This window comes from Lithobates pipiens, unplaced genomic scaffold (assembly GCF_037356315.1).
Source record: "Lithobates pipiens isolate NorthernLeopardFrog02 unplaced genomic scaffold, aLitPip1_a1.2 Scaffold_19, whole genome shotgun sequence".
Classification (NCBI taxonomy): domain Eukaryota; kingdom Metazoa; phylum Chordata; class Amphibia; order Anura; family Ranidae; genus Lithobates; species Lithobates pipiens.
This window is the reverse complement of record NW_027507764.1, coordinates 462,969,435-462,993,660: the sequence shown is the minus strand read 5'-3', so window position 1 is coordinate 462,993,660 and position 24,226 is coordinate 462,969,435. Positions and strand designations below refer to the sequence as shown.

The following is a 24,226-nucleotide window of genomic DNA, read 5'->3' as shown; positions in this document are numbered from 1 at the left end:
GCCTACACACGAGCGGACTGTCCGCTGAAACCAAGTTTGGACGGACAAAACCAAGTTTGAACGGACAAAATTACGGAAATTCCGTAAGACTTTGTCCGCTGAAAAAGTCCGCTGAAGCCCACACACGAGTGGATTGTCCGCTGAAACACGGTTCTAAGTAGGACAGACAATCCGCCCGTGTGTACGCGGCCTCACACATCTTTCACTTTTTGAAAAACACATCTTTTCCGGATAAAAATATTATAGCAAAATATATTTCCTGGTGTCTCCATGGCAACATACCTGTGATAAGCTCCACCCCAGAGTCCCCCCCCCTCAGGATAGTTAATATGTTATAAAACTGACAATTCTATCCTCCACCAGCATTCTCCTTTTTTTCCTCATACCTGATGGATAGTTTTGTGGTGTGTTTACCTCTGCCATGTGCAGCTTCCGTCTGGGTTCAAGCCTCTCCCAGACGCAGTCCCCTATCTTGGGCTGCTAACAGCGCTAATAAGAGGGGATCCCCTTCTGAAGGTCTTTTGGGGCAGCAGCAAGTGTCCAAATTTGGAGCTATGGTTCTGCATAGTAGGCTAAGCTGGCGACGGCGGTGGGACAGGTAAGGCTGTTTTTTTTTTCTCATGCCTATTTCTTAAACCTTGTTTTTTTTTATCTCCTTATATTTATTCTCTTACTTTTCCCCTTTCCCCCTTTTCCTTCAGCGTTGGTGGTTTGCCTGGATGAGCGAGCGCCGGTGTTCTGGCGTATAGTGTCCGGCTATCAAATAGTGTCCGGACCGAAGCTTCGAAGCAGACGAAGCTTCAGAAAATCTCCGAAGCTGAACGGCGCCTGCGCCGTGAGTGGAGGTGGTAGCCCCACCATCCAAGCGGACATAGAGTGGTGAATATTAGAGGGCCCCTCGCGGGCGAGCTTCGCTCGCCACGCTTCGGGCTCGGCCTCGCTGCGCTCGGCTCTTTTTTATTCCTACTCTATGTCCACTTGGATAGTGGTGATAGAACCTGGACTCACGGAGCAGGCGCTGTTCATCCTCGGCAATTTTCGGAATCTGTGTTGCTGTGTACTGCGCATGCGCAGTACACAGCGGACACTATCCGATGGAGGACGTTTTTTGACAAGACACTGGACGCGAAGCACCGTAGGGAAGTCAGCATTATTAACCTAGGTTGCAGCTGATTGGCTTAGCGGTTCGGCGGGCGGGACAGAGCATGCGCAGTGAGCGGAGGCCTGTTCTGTCATATTGCTTGTGGGAAAGCATGTCACAGCTTTCCCTCACTGGAGGGAGGAACTGGGGGCGGAGCATGGAAAGGAGGATGGGCCCATACACGCCTTAGTGTCCTATTTAGACGGCTTGAGAGGTAGCAATGGGTAGGCTGAGTTGTACAACTCCTCCCCTTGATCTGGTCCATACCTCTGCTGATTCTCGTGTAAGAAGCTTTAATTGATTGACTGTGGCAATTCCTTAGGCTTGTCTTGGTAGTTTTTCATGGGGAAAAATAATGCTATATATATATATATATATATATATATATATATATATATATATATATATATATATATTTATTTATTTAGAAAAAAAAATAAAAAATAAAAAATAGGGGAAAAGAAGAGAGGCACATGCATATAATATATGCCATATAATGCCATAATTGTGTGTAACATTGCTCTAGCTGAGTACCTCACTGTATGGATTGCTGCTTACCCTACAATGTCCACGGACCATTTTAGCTCCTCCAGAGCCTTAATGATGTCATCTTTAGGCACCTCCTGACGAATGGCTACTTCTATATTCTCTGTCCACACTTTGATAGCATTGGATGCTGAGGCTAGAGCTACCGCTGGTGTCACGATCGCCCTAACGTCTCGACTAGACATAGAAACCTTACCCGTCGGAACCTGTCGTGGAGAGTCCGTCGTTTCCCGTCAACGCGCGTCAAAGCTAACGAACGTACTCGCGTCGACACGAACGCGCACACGCGCACACGTAGGTCACGAACGGGTGCACGTCTACGTACGAGGGCGCGCTGACCCGTCGTACGTTCGCTTGGCGCCCTGAAGCCTTCTTTAGTCATTGGCTCCCTTCCATCTGTGCTGTCCAGTCTACAGCGTGTCCGTGATCCGTACTGTTTGTATCCGAACCTGTTATCTGATTCCTGACATCCGGCTTGTTCCTTGACTCTGATCGATTGCTGCCTGCCTACGACCTCTGCCTGTTTGACCACGTTTTCTGCCTCATCCCTTTGTACCTTGCTGATCGTCTCCTGCTGACCCGGCCTGTATCTGACTCCGCTGTTCCTGCTACCTACCTGAGTTCCTGCATTACGGAACATCTGCTCACCAGCCAGTTCCCGCACTTGTGCCTACCAACAGTCAAGCACCATCCGCTATACCAGCCTGTTATCTGTGCCCAGCTGACCTCCCGGACCAATACCGTCTACCAGGCACTTGTGCCCTCTGGACTGTTGAATACCTGTCTCCACCTTCAGGGGTTCAATAGCCAGGGGATACGAGGGGCCGCTCCCTGCATTCCAGGCTCAACCACCAGGTACGTGACAGTACTGGACAGCATGTCCGAGCCTGCGCAGGGAGCCTCCCCCATGGACGAACTCTGCCACCATCTGGCCGGCCTTACACAGGCAGTTAAGAACCTACAAGAGGGCTACGGCAGACTGGAGGAACAAATCCAGGCGCTATCCGCCTCTGCACCAGCGGCTCCTGGGGCCCATGCCCCGCCGTCAGTCGTGATGCTGCCACCAGAACCCAGGGTCCCAACCCCGGAACGGTTCACAGGGGACCGGAGCAAGTTCAGGGCATTCCGCAACTCCTGCGAACTCTACTTCGCCCTACAGCCCAGAACTTTCTCCCTTGAGGCAACGAAGGTGGGGTTCGTCATCTCCCTGTTAAGCAATGAACCCCAGGCCTGGGCACACCGACTGTTGGAACAGAAGGATCCGTCCCTAGACTCCATGGACACCTTCTTCCGGGCAATGTCCAGGCTTTATGAGGATCCCCAGCTAGCCGCCACTGCCGAAGCAGCCCTACATGCCCTACAACAAGGTCGCAGACCCGTAGAAGACTACGTCTCTGAATTCCGACGTTGGAGTGCAGACACGGACTGGAACAATGCGGCCCTGCGGTACCAGTTCCGCATGGGGCTTTCCGAGGCCCTGAAAGACGAGCTGGCACGAGTGGGTGTTCCTGAAACCCTGGAGGCCTTGATCGACATTGCTATCCAGATTGACAGGCGTTTGAGGGAGCGCCGCCAAGAACGATCCACCACAACTCCCCGTCCGGTTTGGATGTTACCACGGGTGCCTAGTCACCCACCTCCGCCTGTTCCAGTTGCATCCACATCGGACGCTCCGGAGCCTATGCAGCTGGGGCTACTTCGCCCATCCCTGACCCCGGAAGAACGCCAGCGTCGTCGGGTCAATAACCTATGCCTATACTGCGGGGAACCAGGGCACTTTGTTCGTTCCTGCCCGGCGAAGATGCGTAAGTGCCTCCGTGTTCCACCGGTCTCGTCTCCTATGTTGCCAGATAACATCTCCCATCTAGCTGTTCCTGTTCTCTTGCAGCTCCCAGGAAGGACTATCTCAACCCACGCGGTAATTGATTCCGGGGCATGCAGTGGCTTTATTGACTCGTCTTTCGCCCGAATGAACAGGATCCCTCTTAGACCACGAGGGAAGGGACTCTCGGTATACCTGGCTGATGGGTCTACCTTGGAATCAGGACCAGTAATTCAGGAGACCAGTCCTCTACCCGCCATCATCGCCGGGTCTCACCAAGAACTCCTTTGCCTAGATGTCATCCAGTCTCCCCTGTTCCCCATCATCCTAGGCATGCCTTGGCTGAAGGCACACAATCCACACATCAACTGGGCCACCGGAGTAATCAAGTTCCCCTCTGACTACTGCCACCAGCATTGTTGTCCGACTCCCAATGGGGACTCGTCAGTCCTTCTCTGTCTGGATACGGATGAAGAAACCCGACAAGCTGTACCTGAGCAATACCATGCGTTTCTCGATGTTTTCAGCAAGAAGGGCGCAGAAACTCTCCCTCCTCATAGGCCTTACGATTGCCCTATTGAACTGCTCCCGGGGGCAGAAATTCCGTTCGGAAGGATCTTCCCACTGTCCGAATCCGAATTGAGTACTCTAAAGACCTACCTGGACGATAATCTCAAAAAAGGGTTCATCCGACCTTCTACCTCCCCAGCCGGCGCTGGGATCTTCTTTGTAGAGAAGAAGGACCAATCCTTACGTCCGTGTGTGGACTATCGGGCACTAAATAAAATCACAGTTAAAAATCGCTACCCTCTGCCATTAGTACCTGAACTTTTCCAGAGACTGGGTTCCGCTAAACTATTTACAAAGCTGGATCTTCGGGGGGCTTACAACCTCGTCCGTATCAGAAAAGGCGATGAGTGGAAAACAGCTTTTCGTACCCGCTTCGGACACTATGAATATTTAGTGATGCCTTTCGGGTTATGTAACGCCCCGGCTACGTTCCAGCATTTTGTGAACGACATTTTCAGAGACTATTTAGATTTGTTTGTTATCATTTATTTGGATGATATACTAATCTTTTCCTCCACTTTAGCCACCCACAGAGAACATGTCAAGAAGGTCCTGACTCGCCTCCGCTCTCACGGCCTGTATGCCAAGCCTGAAAAATGCGTTTTCGAGAAGGAGAGTATCCAGTTCCTTGGTCTGATTATCTCGATTCGAGGGGTCGAGATGGATCCCCAGAAGATAACTGCAATCCAGGACTGGCCTGCCCCATCCGATAGAAAAGGAGTTCAGCGGTTTGTGGGCTTCGCGAATTTCTATCGCAAATTTATAAAGGGATTCTCCTCCATCATCGCCCCCATTACCGGGCTAACCAAGCTGGGCACCAAGTTCCGCTGGACACCTGAGGCACAAGAGGCCTTCGAAACCCTGAAAAGGCTATTTGTTTCAGCTTCGATTCTGAAACATCCTGATCCTACCCTGCCATACACTCTTGAGGTTGACGCTTCGGAGGTGGCAGTCGGAGCTGTGCTGTCCCAGAGGCAGGGACCTAAGTCCTTACTCCACCCAGTTGCGTTCTTCTCCCGCAAACTATCCGAAGCCGAGAGAAACTACGACGTGGGCGACCGTGAGCTACTGGCAATTAAGTCGGCACTGGAGGAGTGGCGCTATCTGCTAGAAGGGGCTATCCACCCAATCCTGATTTATACAGATCACAAAAACCTCGAATATCTGAAGACAGCTAAAAGGTTGAAGCCTCGTCAAGCCAGGTGGGCACTCTTTTTCTCAAGGTTCGTATTCCACATAACCTTCCGCCCCGGATCCAAGAACACGAAGCCAGATGCTTTATCTCGTATGTTTAGCCAGCCGGAAGATCCACCTCTCAGTGACACCATCCTTTCTGCTGGAAACTTCCTCTTACTCCAAGGAGATGTGGTCTCTCAAGTTAAACAGGCTTCCAGAGGCGCCTCACCTCCATCCGGTATCCCGCTGTCCTCCAGCGATGATCTTATGTGGCATGGGAACAGGATCTTCGTCCCCCAGACAGTTCGGACCTTGGTTCTGGCTTCCTGTCATGACCATCCCATGGCTGGCCACTTTGGAACATTCAAAACATTAGAATTACTCAGGCGTAACTTCTGGTGGCCGCGGATGAAGAACGACTGCAAGAGTTACGTACAGGCCTGCACGACCTGCATTCGGAGTAAGGGCAACAAGTCCAGAGCCTGGGGCTTACTAAAACCTCTACCTGTTCCTGATAAACCATGGAGAATGATCTCCATGGATTTTATCGTCGAACTCCCCCCTTCGGAGAACCATACAGCGATCTTCGTCGTAGTCGACAGGCTCACGAAGATGGCTCATTTCTTGCCCATGAAGGGCACTCCCTCTGCCGCGGAGACAGCTAACGTCTTCATAAAGGAAGTCATAAGACTTCATGGCATCCCCGCCAATATCACGTCTGACAGGGGGGTGCAGTTCACATCTAGATTTTGGAAGGCACTCTGTGCAACTCTGAAGATCGACCTCTGCATGTCCTCAGCCTACCATCCGCAGACCAACGGTCAGACCGAGAGGACGAATCAGACCTTAGAGCAGTACCTGCGTTGCTTCTCGTCCTTCTCACAAGACGATTGGGTCTCCCTGCTACCTATGGCCGAGTTCGCCTACAATAATTCAGTCCATTCAGCCACCAAACAGTCCCCTTTTTATGCAAATTTCGGATACCATCCGTTGTTCTTGTCTGGCGATCTTCCTGAATGTCCAGTACCAGCGCTTCAGAAGAGACTTGCTTTCTTTGAAGAGAATAATAAACTCTTACAGGAAACCTTGACTAAGTCGCAGGAACATAATAAGAAAGTCTTCGACAGAAGAAGAAGAGGGGAGCTGGATCTCAAGGCCGGGGATAGGGTCTGGCTGTCCACCTTAAATCTCAAGTTATCCTGTCCCTCCAAGAAATTGGGTCCAAAATTCCTGGGTCCCTTCCCGATCAAAAGGAAACTAAATGACGTGGCATTTGAGTTGGAACTCCCTGAGTCTTTCCGAATTCACCCGGTGTTCCACGTATCGCTCCTCAAGCCTGCAGTTGAGGATCCTTTCTCTGACAGGACCCCCTGCCCTCCGGAACCTGTGTTGGTCGATGGAGAGATTGAGTTCGAAGTTGAGGCCATCCTGGACTGTAGGAAAAGAGGAAACCAGGTCCAATTCTTAGTTAAGTGGAAGGGCTACGGACCCGAGGAGAATTCCTGGGAGCCAGAGGCTAATATTCATGCCAAGAGACTTATCCGCGCCTTCAAGAATTCTCACCCGAACAAGTGGGCTCGGTTGGGCATCCGGGGGCTGCCCCTTGGGGGGGGGCAATGTCACGATCGCCCTAACGTCTCGACTAGACATAGAAACCTTACCCGTCGGAACCTGTCGTGGAGAGTCCGTCGTTTCCCGTCAACGCGCGTCAAAGCTAACGAACGTACTCGCGTCGACACGAACGCGCACACGCGCACACGTAGGTCACGAACGGGTGCACGTCTACGTACGAGGGCGCGCTGACCCGTCGTACGTTCGCTTGGCGCCCTGAAGCCTTCTTTAGTCATTGGCTCCCTTCCATCTGTGCTGTCCAGTCTACAGCGTGTCCGTGATCCGTACTGTTTGTATCCGAACCTGTTATCTGATTCCTGACATCCGGCTTGTTCCTTGACTCTGATCGATTGCTGCCTGCCTACGACCTCTGCCTGTTTGACCACGTTTTCTGCCTCATCCCTTTGTACCTTGCTGATCGTCTCCTGCTGACCCGGCCTGTATCTGACTCCGCTGTTCCTGCTACCTACCTGAGTTCCTGCATTACGGAACATCTGCTCACCAGCCAGTTCCCGCACTTGTGCCTACCAACAGTCAAGCACCATCCGCTATACCAGCCTGTTATCTGTGCCCAGCTGACCTCCCGGACCAATACCGTCTACCAGGCACTTGTGCCCTCTGGACTGTTGAATACCTGTCTCCACCTTCAGGGGTTCAATAGCCAGGGGATACGAGGGGCCGCTCCCTGCATTCCAGGCTCAACCACCAGGTACGTGACAGCTGGTCTGCAAGCTCCACCTGCCAACTGACAGACCTTCCTTAGGTCTGAATCGATGCGCCTATCCAATGGATCTTTAAAGGAGGCTGAGTCCTTCATTGGTAGGGTGATGTTTTTTGCTAAACGCACCACTGCGGCATCGACCACTGGAGGCATGTCCAGGAAGGCCGCATCTGTTTCTGCCAACGGGTATAGCTTTTGGAGCCTGTTTACGGTAAAAAATGTATCCGTTTTCTTCCACTACCCTTCAATAAGATCCTTTATTTCTTCCATTAATGGCAAAAAAGGCAAGTTTTTTTCTTCAAAAATGGAAAAAAGGATTTAGCCCTTTATGGTGGTTCCTCAGTCTACTCCCAACCAATTGCCTGCTTGACTGCAGCCATGAAAGGCTGTACCAAAGAAAAATTAAAACCTGAAGGTTCTTGTTCTTCTGCCAAATCCTCTGATTCCTCTGATTCCTCTTTGTCTCCCACAGACAGGGGCAGTGACCCTGATGCGGACACTACAGCCCCAGCCGTTGATGGCCCTGGAAGAATCTGGTCCGCAGGTTGCTGAGCTGGTGAAGAATGCATTAGCTCTGCTAATGAGTCCTTGACTACTTTCTTTATAAGGTCAGTCACTTGCTGTACTTCTGTCTGTTCCTGCTCCGCATACCCCCGAAAACAGTCATTGAAGAGTAGTTTATCTGCCATGGGGGTTGCTCCACATTCCCGGCATTTTTTTGGACTTTTCCCGCCTTGGCGGGCTGGTTGAGTGATGTCTTTTAGAGATTGATTTTCCATCTGAATGGTGTCTCGAACTATTCGATCTACTGTGATCCGATCTTGGCTGGGAATGGCTGCTGCGCTGGCCAGAAGTCCTGCTAGTCATCTCTTGGTGTATAGGGCTGTAACAAAGTAACAGCATAAAGGTACTCTTTTGTTTGAAAAACACAGTCCTCAAAACACACAGTCCTCTGGGACTGTGACACCATAATCATCCGGTGATGTCCCTATATAAGTCGCCGCGCATCGCGTCGGTGCCATTGTGAGCGGAGGATGTGACGAGGCAACATCTGAAGAGAAGAAGAGAAGAAGAGAAGAACAGAAGATGGCGACAGCAGCGGCGACAGAAGATCGGGCCACCGAAGATGGAAGACCCCCGGAGCTGTGCAATAAACTATTTTAACCCTTGTGTGTTGTGTTTTTTTTACTTTAATTTACAGGTGAATGGGTAGGGGTACATTGTACCCCATACTCATTCACATAGGGCGGGGGGCCGGTATCTGGGGGCCCCCTTATTAAAGGGGGCTCCCGGATTCCGATAAGCCCCCCGCCCGCAGACCCCGACAACCAAAGGCCAGGGTTTGTCGGGAAGAGGCCCTTGTCCTCATCAACATGGGGACAAGGTGCTTTGGGGTGGGGGGCCACGCGGCCCCCCCTGCCCCAAGGCACCCCCCCATGTTGAGGGCACGTGGCCTGGTATGGCTCAGGTGCTCACTCATCCCCCTCTTTCCTGGCCGGCCGGTTAGTGTGCTCGGACAAGGGTCTGATGTGGGCCTGGGGAAGACCCCAACGCCGTTTTTTTCGGGCGTTGGGGTTCCCCTTTAAGTCCATACCAGGTGGCAGGGCCAGCGACGCATCCTTTGTGGGCCCCGCCTACCTGGAGACGTGCTCAAAATGAGCGGACTTTTCTCCGGGCGGGAAAAGTCATTTCATTTCAAAAGTATGGCGGACTGGCATACGCACGGCCGGATTGTCTGCTGAAATGCAAGTCCGGCGGGAAGATTGGAGTGCAAAACTACTTTCTAAGTCCGCTGTACTTTCGGGTAAAAAAAGTCTGCCGGAGGCTACACACAGGCGGATTGTCCGGCGGACTTGAGTTTGCCTGACTTTTCCACCCGATTGTTTGATCGTGTGTACGCGGCATTAGTCCGCCGGACTTTCGGGTAAAAAAAGTCAGCCGGAGCCCACACACGGGCGGATTGTCCGGCGGACTTGAGTCCGCCTGACTTTTCCACCAGATTGTTTGATCGTGTGTACGCGGCTTTAGTCTCAGTTCGCTCAAGGTTCAGGTGACAGCTATATCAGCGGCAACTCAGAGGAAATGGGCAGAAGATGCGCTTGTTATTCAATTCCTTAGGGCAGTGAAGAAAATCAGGCCGCCAGCAAAGCATTCATTTCCAGCTTGGGATCTGCCTTTTATCCTGGACTGTTTGTCTGTTTGTTCCACTAGATTCCATTTCACTTTGGAACCAGATGCTCAAAACAGCGTTTCTGGTGGCGGTAACTTCAGGAGGAATAGCGTCTGAATTACATGCCTTAGGGGCAGAAGAAGAACACATAGCCTTCTTTTCCGATAGAGTGGAACTGCGGACAGTACAAGGCTTTGTTCCAAAAGTTTTGTGCCATGCTACTCTTGCAGAAGCTTGGGCTCTGCCTATGTTTACAGATCCGCTGTCAGGTTCATTACAATAACTAGACATCTCCAAAGTATTAAAATGCTACCTACCAGCCACAAGTTCTTTTAGAGTATCAAACAGACTGTTCATACTGCCCTGGGGCAGGAATAAAGGAAAAGAAGCCACTTCAAGAACCATCGCTTCCTGGATTTGCAAATTGATCCAAAAGGTGTATAGGGCGAGAGGGTTGGAACCTCCGGTGGTTAAAGCCCACTCAACAAGAGCAGTGTCTTCATCATGGGTGGCAAGAGTGAGTGTTTCTTTGGAGACCATTTGCAGGGCAGCCACCTGAGCATCCCCAAACACATTTATACGGCATTACAGAATCGATCCCGGCGTACTTACTACAGTGTATTTTTGAAGGAGGGAGATACCGTCGGCCCTCGCGATACCGCAATAAAAATTATTTGAGCATTACCCACCCTGTTGTTAGCTATTTATTTTATTAAAGGTATGCTGCCATGGAGGCATCAGGAAAACAGAAAATTGTATCATACTTACCGTAATTTTCCTTTCCTGGTGCCTATCCATGGCGGCATACATGCCCTCCTACGGTATTCGATATAATAGGACAATGCTGGTGGAGGGTAGAATTGGCACTTTTATAACATATTAAAGAGGAAGTAAACCCTGATGGGTTAACTTCCTCTTTGATTCCCTGCAAAGGTAAAACATAATGGACTACTATGCATCGCATAGTAGTCCATTATGTGTCACTTACCTGACACAGGAGTCAGCCAAGTCACCGCTGTCCCCTGTAGTCCGGAGCTTCCATCTTCTTGGTGGACCTCGCTGCTCCGGCGCTGTCATTCGTCGGAGCTGCGATGACGTCACTCCCGCGCATGCACACGGGAGCCGCCACTCGTGGCATATCGCCATTAACTGCGGCGCTCTCAGTACGCCTGCGCGCCGCTGTCTACGGCGCATGCGCCGTAGACGGCGGTGCCTGTCTTTCGGCAAATATCTTGGACCTACAGGTAAGCCTTAATCTAGGCTTACCTGTAGGTCAAAGTGGTTTGTAAGGGTTTACAACCACTTTAAGTATCCTGAGGGGGGACTCCAGGGCGGAGCTTATCACAGGTATGCTGCCATGGATAGGCACCAGGAAAGGAAAATTACGGTAAGTATGATACAATTTTCCATTTTTCCTAAGCACAATGGGATACATTGGATTTTCTGAATTTCTTAAAAGGATTAGCATCATCAGCATCTTGGACAGAGTATAAAAATTATCAATCAAAATGTAAAAATATATCTCTCCTTAAAAAAAAATTTTTCCCAGGTACAGCAAAGTATCAACTTTTTGCTGCAATTTAATGCAATGCTGTAAGCCATAAATGTGTACAAGAAGCAGACTATGAAACAAGTACTTCAATATCTTTAAAAACTTTGACAACCCAGTAGGAAAAAAGGATAATGAAAAAGAGACATCATTACAGGATTACTGTGAAGAAAAAAAAACAGAAAAGACTAGATAGTTGCTAGTTTAAAAAAAAAAAGTAGCAGTACAGGTAGCGGTAGAAACACAGCATTATTAGTGATGGAGAATGCTGAGAATCTGAGGCTCCACCCACCAAAGCTGGATCATAGGGCCTATTATTAAGTTCTGGTGGGTGGAGCAAAACATAAGGGGGCACGACTATGGCGGAAACTCATGGGCTGAGGCCATTTTCAAGTTTACACTAGGTTAACTGGACAGGAGTGCAGCATTTTATTTTATTTTATACATGCATCACTTCAGATGAGCACCTTTGGCAGCCTACGCCTTTTCTCCCTGGTGACTGTAGGATTTTGGTTACCCTAGCTTGATTGGCGTTCATAATCTAGCACCTAAGATCTCAGCTGAGTTGCGGTCCTCAGATTGAAGATGTTACTAAGAGAAATATAGAGTTTGTCTGTCTCTGGCTCCAGTACCTTCTAGCATAACCTAACTACTAACCTGGAACTAGGGATGAGCTTCGAGTTCGAGTCGAACTCATGTTCGACTCGAACATTGCTTGTTCGCGTGTTCAGCGAACAGTGAACAATTTGGGCTGTTCAAGGCAAATTCGGAACACCCTGTACAAGTCTATGGGAGAAATCTAAAGTTCTAATTTTAAAGGCTAATATGCAAGTTACTGTCCTAAAAAGTGTTTGGGGACCTGGGTCCAGCCCCAGGGGACATGGATCAATGCAAAAAAAGTTTTAAAACTGCAGTTTTTTCAGGAGCAGTGATTTTAATAATGATTAAAGTGAAACAATAAAAGTGTAATATTCCTTTAAATTTCGTACCTGGGGGGTGTCTATAGTATGTCTGTGAATGGGGCCCATGTTTCCCGTGCTTAGAACTGTCCCTGCACAAAGTGTCATTTCTGCAGGAAAAAAAGTATTTTAAAATCACTTGCGGCGTAATACAGAGAACACTCAATGAGTGTTCTCTGTATTACGGGAGCTGACAATTCATTCATTGATTAAAAAAAAAAAAGCGCGGGGTTCCCCTAAATTTAATTACCAGGCCCTTCAGGTCTGGTATGGATATTAAGGGGAACCCCGCGTCAAATTAAAAAAAAAATTGCCGTGGGGGTCCCCCTAAATATCCATACCAGACCCTTCAGGTCTGGTATGGATATTAAGGGGAACCCCGCGTCAAAGTACCCCTACCATTTCACAAAGAAAGTGTAAAAAATGGTTAAATAAGACACACTTTTGAAAAATTCCTTTATTAAAAAAAAAAAATAAAAAAAAAAGATTCCAGAGGTGGTAATCCACTCTTGCTATCCAGCGAAGGATGATCATCTATCCGGGGTCCAGCGATGGCTGATCTGATCCAGCGACGGGTGATTTTCAGTCCAGCGCAGTCCATCCATGCATCCATCTTCTGTCTCCACTGAGGAGACACTGCGGGGATCCCAGCGCCTGACGTTTCTAATATTAGGAGGGTGGGGCCACTCATCACCTGACCCTGCCCCCTCTGACGCTAGTGAGGGAAGCCAGAGGTTCCCCAATGACGTATGGGTGACCCCGCCCCCCTCTGATGTAACGCAGGTTTCCGTTACATTAGAGGGGGCAGGTCAGAATGAAGCAGCCAGGAGCTTTTGCAGTATGTTCCATACATTGTGATGTTAAATTGGTATTAAAGTATAACTGAAGAGAAAGCCACTCCAGGTGAGCACATTAGCCATCTATTCACAGCATAGCCAGGGTTTAGGTGAAGGTGCTAGCACAGCTCGTCTTCAGATACACAATCAAAAGAATACCGGAAATAGCTGCAACACATTACCTTTATTGATCCTTCATGCAAAAGACATCACAGACAGTGCGGGGTACAGTAAAGGTTGATGCGTTTCACACTGTAAGTGCTAGTCACAGTGGAAACCGCATTAACTTTTTCTGTACCCTGCAAAGTCTGTGATGTCTTTTGCATGGAGGATCAATAAAGGTGAAGTGTTGCAGCGAATTCCAGATTCCTTTTAAATGTATATCTGCAGACGATCAGGGTGTCTTTCATAGCGGTCCTTTACCATGTGACCAGCTATGTCCAATCACAGCTCATCACATGTAAGCAAATGCTGGTTATTGGCATTTCCATTCCTCAGCGCTGTCAGTGTATGAGGAAAGGAAAGCCGATAACCGGATTTCCTGTGACAGTGGACATTTACACTTGTAATCAGGGCAGGCCCATCAGTGCCAGTCAGTGTCCATCAGTGCAGCATATCAGTGCCGCCTTATTACTATAGCCTTACCAGTGCAGCTTACCAGTGCTGCCTCATCAGTGCCTATCAGTACAGACTCATCAGTGTTCATCAGTGCAGCCTCATCATTGCCCATCAATGTAGCCTATTAGTACCCATCAACCTCAGAGCAGATCAGTGAAGAAAAACAATTACTTATTTTCAAAATTTTATAACAGAAGCAAAGAAAAAGTTTTGTTTTCAAAATAGTTGATTTTTTTTGTTAATAAAAAAATAAAAAAAACTGTGGTGATTAAATACCACCAAAAGAAAGCGCTATCTGTCTTTTTATAAAAATGTATTTGGGTACAGTGTTGCATGACCATGCAATTGTCAAAGTGCAACAGTGCTGAAAGCTTAAAATTGGCCTGGTCAGGAAGGGGATGAAAGTGCCCGGTAGGCAAGTGGTTAAAGGAATTGTGCATTTAATATTTCACTTTAAACATTAAAATCATTGCTACCGCCAAACAGAATGTTTAAATTTTTTTCCCTTATAAAAGGCGCAATAACTATTTAGAAGATTCAGCTTCCATTGACTTCAATAGGTTTGTATTCGGCACGGAAACGTTTGGCAAATCCACCGTAAACCAAACCCAGGTATATTTGGCTCATCATTAATAATGAATTACTCCACAGTGTCTTCATCTAGAGTGTTCAGTGAGAGCTTGTTTTAAGGTGCATCTACTGTTTGTTAAGAACACATGTATACTTTAAAGTAGAAGTCTGGTCAAAACCTAACAAAGCTCAAACCTACTCCCACCCCCAATCTAATCCCTATGTTAACCATCCTGTATAGGAAAGATACGTTTACTTACCTAATCTGAGGGCACTCTTGTCCAGTAACATGATCTCCCCAGCGTCTTGCTTCAGGAGAAAAGTGAGAGCAGCAGCAACAACTGCAATGCCTGGGTGGTGACGTCACATATCAATTTACCATGGGGCATCCATTGTCTGCTGTCCCTCCTCTAAAGTGAAGCCAGGGCTGGGATTCGATCACGTGATCGGACTGGAGCACCCTTAGATTAGGTAAGTATACACATCTTTCCTTTACAGGGTAGTTAACATAGGGCTTAGAATGGGGGTGGGAGCAGGATTAAGTTTAGTGGTTTTGACCAGACTTCTACTTTATTGTCCTTCTGTCCTTTATTTACAAACTCAATTGAGAATGTGGCTAGGTACACCCTCAACGTTTATTCTGAGCATGATAGGTAGATTTAAAAAAATAATAATCATAGTTTCATACTATCAATACTTACTTTGCAACTTGGTTTCAAAAATATATATCCACTGATGCATGGTTGAGTCCCCAAACATATAGAAGAACCTTCCCTTCATGCAAGCTTTTAGTTCTTCTACTTCATGGTAGGTCTTCATGTTGCAAGTCTTTGGGTACCAGATATTGTTCATAAAATATCCACTGGGATATTCTAATTTCCCTCCTGTTCTGCATTTCTCTTTTGTCTCTAAACTTGAATCTGATAAAAAAATATAATATAAGTATTTTCATTATTAATATCACCATTACTTTTGAATTGCATCACAGATACAAAATTCATTGTACAGGCAGTACCCTAGTTACAAACATCTGACTTACAAACAAATCCTACTTACAAATGGAGGGAGACAACAGGAAGTGAGAGGAAATCTACCGCTAGGAAGGGAAATTCATTCCTACAATGCCGCGTACACACGAACGGAATGTCCGACAGAAAAAGTTTGACGGAACATTTTCATCATATATTCCGATGGTGTGTATGCCTCATTGGACTTTTTTTCTACGAAAATTCTGATGGACCTAGAAATAGAACATGTTTTAAATCTTTCCGACTGAACCAATTCCTAGCGGGAAAACCGTTCATCTGTATACTGTTCCGATGGACCAAAAACGACGCATGCTCTGAAGCAAGTATGAGATGGAAGCGCTCGGTGTGATAAAATTACCGTTCGTATTGGAGCTAGCACATTCCTCTCGCTGCTAATTCTGTGATCTTTTAATGCAGCGCATTCTTTTCTTCTTTAGAATGCTGAAAGAATGAAATTGTTTTGCTACTCATATTCACACATAGTTCTAACAAACTTCTTTCTTCATTATTTATCCTCATCTCATGACTAATATTCTATTTTTCAAAAGCCCGATCTCCATAATATTTACAATTATTTTTTATACTGATCTTTTATCATTTTTTATTTCATCAAGATTTTCCAATTACTTAAAAATTTTCTAGTGATCTCCATATAATAAATTTTTTGGAGTGTCAAGTTACCAGAAGAACATTATCATCTTATATTTTTTATTAACCTCAAGGAGGTTGGTGTTCCTTGTTAATTTGACATTGTCTTTTTGAAATGTACCTTCCTACTCACAAACTTTCCTTTTTGAAGAAAAACACATAAGAGAGTATTTTGTGCAAAGAAAATATCCATTTATTCTGGGTAACAAAATAGAGAGGAAGTCAATGCTGGACAAACTTTTGGAATTTGCAAAGCCTTTTGGCCCCCCTGGCACACATTAACAAGTCTCTGGAAAAGAAAATTGGTAGCTTGAGGAGTCCATATAATAGGGAACACAATCTGGTCCATGAATTCCAGAGATCAGGACCAACAGCAGATGGCATATCTGTCCCTTGTTTGTGGTACTACAACAGCCTGTGTCTTCTGTCAGACCAGACTGAACCCAGGCCATCACTTTCTTCTCTTCCCTGCAGCCTTCCTTGGAGGCGGTGGCTCTGGTGGTGGATTTGTAGCAGGAGGAAGAGGAGGATGGGCAAGTTCACATATGTGGCTGTCCTCAGCCAGCTGGCCCCTCAACCTCTTCTGAAGGGCATCATAAATAAATGCCTCGCAGAGGAGGCATTGGCCCTTCTCCAATTCCAGCAACCTGGTGGCTAGAGAGCAGCTATAGGCCTATTCGTCCTTCAGGGGTCTCCTGAGCAAATGGCTGCCTTCCTTAACCAGTTGCCGACCGCCGCACGCCGATGTACGTCGGCAGAATGGCACGGGCAGGCATAAGGGCTTACATGTACGTCCCTTGCCTCCCGCGGGTCGGGGGCCCGATCGGGCCCCCGCCCGGTGCCTGCGGCGGTCGGTTTTCGTCCGGGAGCGATCCGGGACGAGGGGGCGGCCATTCATTCATGGCCACCCCCTCGCGATCGCTCCCGACGAATAGAAATCCCCCGTGACATCACTTCCTCTCCTGTAATGTAAACACAGGAGAGGAAGGGATGTATTCTCTCCTCCGTGTCGGTATTTTTCGTTCCGACACGGAGGAGAGCGGATCGGTGAGTTGCACCAACACTCTACACACACAGTAGAACATGCCAGGCACACTCACACCCCCCCTTTACCCCCCGATCACCCCCCCAATTACCCCTGCCCCCCAGTCACAGTGACACCAATGTCATTTTTTTTTTTTTTTTTGCATTGGTGTCATTTGTGACTGTAATAACTGTTAGGGCAGTTAGAGTTAGCCCCCTTTAGTTCTAATGTACCCCCTAACCCCCCCAATAAAGGTTTAACCCCGTGATCACCCCCCGTCGCCAGTGTCACTAAGGCTGGGTTCACATTGCAGCGGTTTATGAGAACGAATGTGATTCGCACCGCACTGCACTGCAAATCACATCCGATCTCTGTGCGATTCGAGTTCAGCCATTCGCCGCACCCGCCGCACCCGCCACACCCGCCGCACCCGCCGCAAATTCGCACGGGACCCTTTTTTTGGCCCGCAGCAGAATCGGATCGCATGGGTGTTCACACCATGCGATCCGAGTTTGCAGATCGCACTGCGATATGCGAACTGATCTGGGGGTGTCAGTAACATTTCACTGACACTCCCAGCAGTTCGCATAGGGCAGTGTGAACTGCCGCCGGGAGGCATGCGATGCGAGAACCCGCCGCGGATTCGCGGTGTTTCCGCATCGCTCCAGTGTGAACCCAGCCTAATAAGCAATCATTTTTCTGATCGCCGTATTAGTGTCACAGGTGACGCTAGTTAGGCAGGTAGGTATTTAGGTTCGCCGCAGCTTTTTATAGCGCCAGGGACCCCCATATACTACCGCATAAAGCCCCCTGATTGCCCCCTAGTTAACCCTTTCACCAGTGATCACCATATAACTGTTACAGGTGACGCTGGTTGGTTAGTTATTTTTTATAGTTTCAGGGCAACCGCCATTTATTACCTAATAAAGGTTTAACCCCCTGATCACCCGGCGGGTGTCATTTGTGACTAATAACTGTTAGGGCAGTTAGGGTTAGCCCCCTTTAGTTCTAAGGTACCCCCCTAACCCCCCCAATAAAGGTTTAACCCCGTGATCACCCCCCGTCGCCAGTGTCACTAAGGCTGGGTTCACATTGCAGCGGTTTATGAGAACGGATGTGATTCGCACCGCACTGCAGTGCAAATCACATCCGATCTCTGTGCGATTCGAGTTCAGCCATTCGCCGCACCCGCCACACCCGCCGCACCCGCCGCAAATTTGCACGGGACCCTTTTTTTGGCCCGCAGCAGAATCGGATCGCATGGGTGTTCACACCATGCGATCCGAGTTTGCAGATCGCACTGCGATATGCGAACTGATCTGGGGGTGTCAGTAACATTTCACTGACACTCCCAGCAGTTCGCATAGGGCAGTGTGAACTGCCGCCGGGAGGCATGCGATGCGGGAACCCGCCGTGCATTCGTGGCGTTCCCGCATCGCTCCAGTGTGAACCCAGCCTAATAAGCGATCGTTTTTCTGATCGCTGTATTAGTGTCACAGGTGACGCTAGTTAGGCAGGTAGGTATTTAGGTTCGCTGCAGCTTTTTATAGCGCCAGGGACCCCCATATACTACCGCATAAAGCCCCCTGATTGCCCCCTAGTTAACCCTTTCACCAGTGATCACCATATAACTGTTACAGGTGACGCTGGTTGGTTAGTTATTTTTTTATAGTTTCAGGGCACCCGCCATTTATTACCTAGTCTCACTAGTGTACCCCTAAATTTAGGGGTGTCTACTTTCCAAAATGGGGTCATTTGGGGGGGGTTTGTGCCATCTTGGCATTTTATGGCCTTCAAAACTGTAACGCCCTTAGAAAGCCTGAAGGCGGTGCTTGGTTTTCGGGGCCCCGTACGCGGCTAGGCTCCCAAAAAGTCCCACATATGTGGTATCCCCGTACTCAGGAGAAGCAGCAGAATTTATTTTGGGGTGTCATTTCACATATGCCCATGGCATGCGTGAGCAATATATCATTTAGTGACAACTTTGTGAAAAAAAAAAAAAAAAGTTTGTAATTTTCCCGCAACTTGTGGCAAAATATAAAATATTCCATGGACTCAACATGCCTCTCAGCAAATAGCTTGGGGTGTCTACTTTCTAAAATGGGGTCATTTGTGGGGGTTTTGTGCCATCTTGGCATTTTATGGCCTTCAAAACTGTAATAGGTAGTGAGAAGTGAACTCAAAAATTTACGCCCTTAGAAAGCCTGAAGGCGGTGCTTGGTTTTCGGGGCCCCGTACGCGGCTAGGCTCCCAAAAAGTCCCACATATGTGGTATCCCCGTACTCAGGAGAAGCAGCAGAATTTATTTTGGGGTGTCATTTCACATATGCCCATGGCATGCATGAGCAATATATCATTTAGTGACAACTTTGTGAAAAAAAAAAAAAAAAAAAAAGTTTGTAATTTTCCCGCAACTTGTGGCAAAATATAAAATATTCCATGAACTCAACATGCCTCTCAGCAAATAGCTTGGGGTGTCTACTTTCTAAAATGGGGTCATTTGTGGGGGTTTTGTGCCATCTTGGCATTTTATGGCCTTCAAAACTGTAATAGGTAGTGAGAAGTGAACTCAAAAATTTACGCCCTTAGAAAGCCTGAAGGCGGTGCTTGGTTTTCAGGGCCCCGTACGCGGCTAGGCTCCCAAAAAGTCCCACATATGTGGTATCCCCGTACTCAGGAGAAGCAGCAGAATTTATTTTGGGGTGTCATTTCACATACCCCCATAGCATGTGTGAGCAATATATCATTTAGTGACAACTTTGTGTAAAAAAAAAAAAAAAATTTTTTTTTTGTCATTATTCAATCGCTTGAGGCAAAAAAATAAAATATTCAATGGGCTCAACATGCCTCTTATCAATTTCCTTAGGGGGTCTACTTTCCAAAATGGGGTCATTTGGGGGGGTTTTGTACTGCCCTGCCATTTTAGCACCTCAAGAAATGAGATAGGCAGTCGTAAACTAAAAGCTGCGTAAATTCCAGAAAACGTACCTTAGTTTGTAGATGTGACAACTTTTGCGCAAACCAAAAAATATACAATTATTGACTTTTTTTTTACCAAAGACATGTGGCTGAATACATTTTGGCCTAAATGTATGACTAAAATTGAGTTTATTGGATTTTTCTAATAACAAAAAGTAGAAAATATCATTTTTTTTCAAAATTTGCGGTCTTTTTACGTTTATATCGCAAAAAATAAAAATCGCAGAGGCAATCAAATACCATCAAAAGAAAGCTCTATTTGTGGGAAGAAAAGGACGCAAATTTTGTTTGGGTACAACATTGCATGACCGCGCAATTACCAGTTAAAGCAGCGCAGTGCCAAAGTGTAAAAAGACCTCTGGTCATTTACCAGCAAAATGGTCCGGTCTGAAAGTGGTTAATGAGGCCCAGTGCTGCATCCTCCATCATTGTCCCCTTCCTGGGTCTTTTGGTGGTAAGGCAGAGGGGAGGTACCTGGGATTGGGCGAGGCTCCTACTGGGCCCAGCCACCTCCTGGCTGCCACTGGGCATGGCTACCTTCTGGCTGCCACTGGGCACGGCCTCCTCCTGGCTGCCACTGGGCATGGCCTCCTTCTGGCTGACGCTTTCCAGACCCTCTTCCTGGCTAAGCTCATCCTGTGTATAAAAAAGGGACATAGGTGTAGTTTTTGCTTCATCAATCACACACAATTTTCCGCTCATGACTTGCAAATTGAACGTAATATAAATAGAAAAGGCTATCATTCTGACCCCAACATTTTTCAAGCTGGTCACCAACATTTTTGGCCACTACTGTCTAGTGATATGTATACTTAATTTTTGTTATAAAATCATTGATTTGTAAGCAATTATAACATTGTGTTAACATCATTAATATTAGGACAATAAATGTGTAAATGTCTAAAAACTAATATACCTGGCTCAAGCTGGGCGCATCCACTTCTTCCAGGATGAAAGGCCCAGGTTGTTCCTGGAAAGCCTCTGCTGGGGTGGAGGGAAGGGTGGAGGGAAGGCTGCAGGGAAGGGTCGAAAGAGATTCCCTGGTTTCAGTTTGGTCGTACAGAAACCTCAATTTGTTGAAGTACCACAGCCTGGGGACATACACATTCTCTGCTGATGCTCTTGATCTGAGTAAAGCCTGGATCTTATTGTGCTCCAATTTTTCAAAAACTTCATATTTGCTTCGGGGACCCGAGTCTTCACAAATACCAGAAGTTTCTCCAGTGTTGCCTTCCTTACTCGTTTATTGTAATATGAACTGTGTTTGACCTCCCACAGATTCCTCATCTCGCTGTACTTATCAATAAAACTGGACAGAAATTCTGGGTCCTTAAACTGATTAATTTTTTATGAAAGACAATACACAAGACAAAAACACTAATGTCTAAACTCTCATAATCTTATCCAAATATAGGCCTCTAAAATGGGCCAAGTTCAAATTTTAGCTTAGTTTAGGACGCTCGCCACTTCCGTTTGTCCTTCCCGCACACACAGAATGGACGTATGACGCGTGTTAGCTTGATATTAGCCTCAATCTTGAAGCAGTATAGGCCACTGTGATGGGCCAAGTTCAAATTTTACCTTTGTTTACCTTCTCTCGCCCGTTCGTTCATCCCACGCACAGATCATACGTATGACAGATGCGTGTTAGCTTTATATACACTGCGCATGTGTCAAACTCCGCTTGTGACGCCCGCCCCTGACGTTCTTTTTCACAAATATTCCCCGCCCCTTCTCTCTTAGGTAGGAGTAGTAAGGCTAAACATGGCGGAGACACATTTTTCAACTAGCAAGGAGGAAAGCCTAGAGCCCCAAACATCCGGCTCAAGAGGAGGAGATTGAAGGCCACCAACATGGCCTTTGATGAAATGGTCGAGATGGTTGGGATTTTGAGGAGGGAGGATTATGATGGGAAACATGGTCCGTACACCCATCCCAATCTAAGAACGAGATCATGACGACTGTTGTCAACACCCTGGAGCAGACGTTTGGGGTATGCCGGTTCAAAGATCAGTTAAGGAAGCGATGGTCTGACATAAAACTAAGGGAGCCAGATCAGTATCGCAAAATAAAGAAGGTGCTTCAAATAAGTAAATACTTGTCGTGTGTTCCTATTATGATAATTAACTTGCATGCTGCTCTATGTGCTTTTATTTTTTTTTGTACAGTTTGAAATGGCTACTTTCATGTTCGTAGGCACAGTAATCGTTCGTAGGAAACATTGATCGTAGGAAACATTGTTCATTTGCCAATAAATACGATGTTTTTAGCTGGTACAGGGTTATATCTACATTTTGGTCATGCTAATTTGTCCTATTAAAAGAAGTTTAGGACATTGTTGTCTAGATGTGTTTGAAACTAGAATGAATTGCAAACTTGATTTAGTGGACTGTAAGGGGAGGACACTCACTCAGCAGCTGTTTACACATCTGGACTCAGGAACACTAGTGTGGGACACCAGAGCAATTTTTTTAGGGTAACCCACACAGGTGCTCCAGTGGATACTTGGGGTGTCTCCATCTGTGAAACTTGGCCAAAAAAGGTAAGTATTCCAGCTTGGTAAAAAGGGAATTTTAATCATGTCTTCAAATTGTATCTCTTCTCAAACAGACAATTGTACACAACTTCAAAGCAATGTTTCATATTCCTATTTCTGGACTTTAAATATCTGTGTGTTAAGTATATCTTTTGTTTCATTATCATAGGGGAGAAAAGACTCAGACAACAGTCAGAGGATCCCAGGGACCCCTGACCTCGCCAGCCTGATTGGGAAGTCAGCCCGAGCCCCCACGAGAATCTGGAGGAAGGAGAGGTGGAGGAAGTGGGCGAGATGGGCATCAGGTGAGTGTCTGACACCTCAGCTTCAGGTAATCTATGTATGCCTGCATATTTCTAAATACATGTTTTTTTTTCAACAATGTTAGGTGATGTTCTGGTTGTGGAAGAGGAAGCGGTGGAACATTTCAGTAGGGCCAACACCCAAAACCCTCATTCAACAAATCATGGCGTGGAATGGGGAGATAGACGCAATGCGCAATTGGCTTGACATCATGCAGCAGGAAATGAAGAACATGTTTGATGTTTTGGGAGAATATAATCCTTTTTCCCTCAAACAAATCTGATCATGTTCTTCATTTTCTTTTTAGATCACCCCCAAAAAATATTTTTTTCTACATTTTAAGCCAATTTTTGAAGATGCACACAGTGTGTCAATATGTGCTATCTGCCATCAGGTGATCTCAATGGATGCATTTTCGTAGTACAACCCCTTCCTCATAACTCTAGTAGGTGAGAGGAAAGGATTGCACCCACAAAACATGTCCATTTATCCCCCATGATGGGAGATAGCACATGTTGACATTACCCATTTGGACTCACAATTTGTGTGCATCTTCAAAATTTGGCTTTTACAGGGGTGACATCGCCCCATCATATTTACGGCAATATCAAGACATTTTTGACACTATAATGTCTGATATTGCTTTCAGCTTTTATACATTGAACTTTGTAAGTTCCAGAGTTGTGTATGTTATGTTTTAAAACATGCCTGTTTGTAAAAAAAAAAAATAATAATAATATATTGATGGAAAAAAAAAATTGTGAAAAAAATGGTATTAATATATAAAAAAAATTGTGAAATATTTTTTTTAACACATTTTATAAATGCACATGTGTGAATGTGCACAGACTAAACATTTTGAAATACAACAATGTGTGGCTTCTTCTTTCAATACTCAATACCAGTTTTGTAAGTAATTTTGTGTTTACAGTGACAATGGGGCTTATTTACTAAAGTAAAATCCACTTGGCACTACAAGTGCATTAGGAGAACCTAGAAGACAGTCAAAAATAAAAGCAAGCAGTAAAGAAAATTTTAGATTTCATCTGAAAAACATTTTTAATTATTAAAAATTGTATACATTGACTGACATTGCAATGGCCCCTCTACCCATAAAATAATTAACATATTTATCCCAAACTTGACGAGCGCTTTAGGGTGCCAAGCCAGTACGGCCAGTATCCAGGCCCGTTAGGGAATTGTCTGTAATAAGTCCAGCCTCAGGCCCAACTGAGGCTAGATAATTCAAGGAATTTAAATAATTGTGCAGGATGCAGCAGCACAGGATGATATGGTTGATTTTGTAGTCCCCCATATGGATTGCTGTCAGAAACAGGTGGAACTAGCTAGCCATTATCCCAAAGGTATTCTCAACGACTCTTCTTGTTCTGGCCAGCCGGTAGCTAAAAACCCTCCTCT

General features: G+C 46.6%; 1 protein-coding gene across 2 annotated transcripts in view; it reads right to left on the bottom strand.

The window, feature by feature from the left end:
- Positions 1-24,226, bottom strand: part of LOC143997263 (NXPE family member 1-like) — a 130,362-nt gene that overhangs the window by 7,737 nt on the left and 98,399 nt on the right. For both annotated transcript variants that reach the window (XM_077492801.1, XM_077492802.1), the window contains exon 5: positions 14,991-15,209. In XM_077492801.1, the coding sequence (XP_077348927.1) occupies positions 14,991-15,209 (219 nt within the window). The remainder of the gene's footprint in view (positions 1-14,990; positions 15,210-24,226) is intronic.